The sequence below is a fragment of the Nicotiana attenuata genome, unplaced genomic scaffold (assembly GCF_001879085.1).
Source record: "Nicotiana attenuata strain UT unplaced genomic scaffold, NIATTr2, whole genome shotgun sequence".
Classification (NCBI taxonomy): domain Eukaryota; kingdom Viridiplantae; phylum Streptophyta; class Magnoliopsida; order Solanales; family Solanaceae; genus Nicotiana; species Nicotiana attenuata.
This window is the reverse complement of record NW_017677383.1, coordinates 18,506-22,945: the sequence shown is the minus strand read 5'-3', so window position 1 is coordinate 22,945 and position 4,440 is coordinate 18,506. Positions and strand designations below refer to the sequence as shown.

At 39.7% G+C, this 4,440-nt stretch overlaps 1 protein-coding gene across 1 annotated transcript; it reads right to left on the bottom strand.

The window, feature by feature from the left end:
- Positions 1 to 1,091: 1,091 nt before the first annotated feature.
- LOC109221391 lies at positions 1,092 to 4,207 on the bottom strand. The gene is made up of 5 exons (XM_019385875.1): positions 3,119 to 4,207; positions 2,862 to 3,060; positions 2,576 to 2,781; positions 2,085 to 2,500; positions 1,092 to 1,995 (listed from the first exon to the last, which is right to left on the bottom strand). Exons 1-5 carry the CDS (start codon positions 4,205 to 4,207, stop codon positions 1,092 to 1,094), a joined length of 2,814 nt encoding a protein of 937 aa, XP_019241420.1.
- Between the last annotated feature and the right edge of the window lie 233 nt (positions 4,208 to 4,440).

Genomic DNA, 4,440 nt, shown 5'->3' with positions numbered 1-4,440 from the left:
ACACCCCTTCAATCACCTTCTTAAGCAACATTGAGTCTGTTTGTACCCAAATATTGGCTATATCATTAGCCATAGTATATTTCAGTGCCTCCAGTATAGCTATAGCTTCATCTTGTGTGTTTGTCACCTCCTGAATCTCCTTACCACAAGCATAAATCAAGTCACCCTGCTCATTCCTCAAACAGTGGCCAATTGAACTCCTTCCTGGATTACCCCTCGATGCCCCATCTGTATTTATTTTTGTCCACCCTTGCATTGGTAATTCCCATAGCACCTTGATAATCTTTAGTTCAGGTGTATAGTTCTCCATCATTCTCAGAATATCAGGCCATCTAAATGGTACATGAGCAATCCAAGGCTTCCTCACCTTTATGAGCGACTGTACAGTTGTGCAAACTTGATAGACCACCCTGTTAGTAGACACTGGCTCCCCATATTTATTGCTATTCCTCCTTTTCCATAATTCCCAAACAATAATACAAGGTAAAGCTAAAAAATAGGTTTTAGTCTAGGAATCACCTTCAATGTCCAGCACTTCACAATAGCTTGATGTAAGCTTAACCCCTCCAGAGATAGCCCAGCATAGGAGAAAAAGTATGACCACACTCTTGTGGCTGTGTAAGATCTGAAAAACACATGATTCAGTGTCTCTTCCTTTGGCATTACACAGCACCAACATTTTGAGGGCATAAAATACCCCATTCCCCTCAATGTATCATCCAGTGGTAGTTTACCTTTCCACAACTTCTACATGAAGAATGAGATTTTAAATGGCAGTCCCTTAATCCACATGTTAGAATATGAAATAACAGTATTTTTCCTCCTTCTTAAGTAGTGCGAAGCAGACTTAACTGTGAATTGACCTCTAGTTTTTAGGCTCCAAATTGGCTTATCCAGTTCTTGTGAGATTGTAGGGCATGGTATACTGTCGATAATGTGCGAGGCTAAATCATCATGCAATATTTCTCTGAGTTTCTCCTCATCCCACTGTCCTTCAAGCATCACTTCATTCACATTGTGGATTGATTCTAAACAGTAAATTCCGGAGGTGTTACAAAGTAAAGAGCTCCCAAGCCTGTCCAATAGTGAAATCAAAAAAGTGAGGATCCCATTTTCAATTTCCAGAAAATCTGAGGCTCCACAAGGTCCCTACATTCCAACATCTTCCTCCATATAAGTGAACCACCCCTCCAAGGTACCACAATAGTATTCAACTTCTTGCAATACTTTTGGCTCATAAAACAACTCCACAAAGATGGCTTAGTCCTAAAATTCCACCATAGTTTGCAAAATAAGGCTTTGGACATGTCATGTAAGGATCTAAATCCTACTCCTCCTTCATAATAAGGAAGGCATAAAGTATCCCATGATGCCCACTGTCTTGCTCTCCCATCAGTAGAGTTGCTCCAATAGAACCTAGCAAATAGATTGTGCAACTTGTTGATCACATAATTAGGTGGATTCACTGCTGAAAGCAAGTGAATAGGCATGCTTTGCAGCACACTATTTATCAGCACTGCCCTCCCTCCAATAGACAAAAGCCTTCCTTTCCAAGATTGTATTTTATCAAGTACCTTTGTAATTAATACTTCATAGTAGTCCATCCTTCTCCTTGAGTAGAAAATAGGACAACCAAGATAGATGAATGGAAAATCTTGCCTTTCAATTCTAGTAACTCTTTCTATTTTTCTCACAACTTCCTCATTTGTTGAGTGATGCACATAAACTGCAGATTTGGTTTTGTTGATCAGTTGCCCAGAAGCTGCTTCATAGGAATTCAGAATCTCCATAATCAGTCTCAAAGATGTGGCATCTGAGGATGAATATATTATTGTGTCATCTGCGTATGCAAGGTGATTGATCTTGGGACTCCATTTGGGCAATCCAAAACCACAAAAATACAAATTCTGATGTAGTGCATTCAACCCCTTTGAAAGTGCTTCTGCAGCCAAGATAAACAATGTAGGTGACAAAGGATCACCTTGCTTTACCCCTCTAGTTGACATAAAAAACAATATGGTTGTCCATTCACAAGTACTGAGTACCAGTTGTTAGATACAATACCAAAAATTAATCCGATAAACCTTTCTGAAAACCCCATCTTCCTCAAAACCTTTGTGAGGAACAACCAAGACAGTCTATTATATGCCTTCATCATGTCAAGCTTATTAAACACATTAGGACCTGCTTTTGTTCTTAATCTAGTGTCAGTTATTATTTCCTGAGTAAGCAGCACATTTTCAACAATACTCCTTCCCTTCACAAAGCCTGCTTGCTCATCAGAAATAACAGAAGGGAGTATATCAACCAACCTTTCATGAATGACCCTCGATATTATTTTATTTGTGAAATTACTCAAGCTGATTGGCCTCAGATATGAAAAAGTCTGCACCTCCTTCTTCTTTGGTAGTAGGACTAAATTTGTGCGAGTCACAAATTTAGGTAATTCATGTCCACAGAAAAAAGCCTTCACCATCTCTACTATGTCATCCCCAATGATCTCCCAACCAGCATGGAAAAAATTGTCATTGAAACCATCTGGACCATCTGCACTATCTCCATTCAATCAAAATACCGCCCTCTTTACTTCTTCTATTGTAGGCAGCCTTGTGAGATCATAGTTCTGTTCCTCTGTCATCATCGAAGGTACATAATTTATGATCGAAAAGTCAGTAGGAATACTTTCCTCATGGAACTGTTGCTCGAAAAAATGCACAGCCTCATTGGCTATAGTTTCAGAATCTTCTAGCAGTTTCCAGTTCTGTCTTGTATCCTTTTGATCTGCAGTTTCCTTCTTTTACCATTCACATGAGCATGAAATAATTTAGTATTTCTGTCCCCCTATTTAAACCAAGCCTTACCTGCTTTTTGTTTCCAAAAATCTTCCTCTATAGCCCACACACGAATTAGATCAGATTGCACTTTTTGGAGTCTTTCCCGATTTTGTATTGTTGGATTCAGTTCAAATTGAGTTTCATGCACCTTAACTACTTCCTCCAAACTGGCTAGCTTTTGAAATATATCTCCAAAGGTTGCCTTACTCCATATAGATAGAGCCTTCTTCAGTTTTTTTGATCTTATGATTGAACATTATAAAAGGACTTGCGTGAAAATCTGCCTGCCAGCTCTCCTTAGCAACATCTAGCAATGTGTCATGTTTAATCCAGAAATTCAAGAATCTAAAAGCTTTCTTGATTGGACCACTGCTGGGATTGCAACTGAGATGCATAGGGCTGTGATCTGAGCCAATCTTGGATAGGTGACTAATCTCCAAACCTGGCCAAAATTGTTGCAGCTCCATGTTTCGCACACATCTATCCAGTCTTTTGAATATGCAGTCCTTCTCAGCTCTCCCATTCCACCAGGTGTAGATGCTTCCCTTAAAGCCCAGGTCAAAAAGATTGCACGTATTAATACAATGCCTAAAGTGATCTATCTCATTAATATGAACTGGAAGTCCTCCAAATTTTTCTTCTTCATCCCATATCACATTAAAGTCTCCACCAACAAGCCATGGAGCATCAGGTCCTACATTCTGCTGCAGCTTTAAATCTCCACCTTTCTGAATTCCTTCCAGTTGTTGATGTTGTATTGCTGCACTATTATCACCTGGATCTTCTGGATCTCCTGGATCTTTGGGTTGAGCTATAGGATCTTGTTTCTCCACAGAGCTAGATTCCTGGTTAGGTATTGAGAGTGAATTTGGATTGATATGGTACTGATCAAGTTGAAGGGGCTGATCAGTTGCACCCTTTGCATTGATACCATCAACTACTCCTTGTACTTCACTTCTATCCCTCTTGCCATTAACACTTTGTTCCTCCACATCTGGATCTTCTACATGTACTTCTTCCACATCCTCATGTCCTTCAAGAAATTCTCCTTCATATGATTCTTCTTCATGTTGCTGACACCACAACCTACCTCCAATAAAGTTCACACGATCTTTTAAATTTTCTTGTTCTGGGATAACACTTGTATATAAAGATTGAGAGGGGATTTCTTGACATGACTGATTTGTGGTAACATTGGGGTCTAGGAAGGCTCTATTCACCCATTGAGCTGTAAATTCTTTGTTCGTGTTCCTTGAGGGATTAGAACTTAGTCCTTCTTTTGTAGCTTCCTTCCTTGTAGTATTAGGATCAAAAACTGTTGCTGCTGCATTTAGTTTCCCTGAACTCCTAGGACTAGTTCTAGTATTTCTCATCACTTGATTTTGAACTGTACCCTTACCTCCTTGGTTAGTCTTAGCTGCTGCTGAATTCAGGCCTAAGTGATGCTCATCAGTGTCAGGACAACGCCATCAAGGCTTTCCCACCCTTGTTGGGAGTAGCCTTATCTACTTGACTTATTTCCTGAACTTCTTCTACTACTGCAAGTTGATTGTTCTGCATATCACCACTGTAATCACCCTCAAGAATTGCAAATTGATTCGAGGTT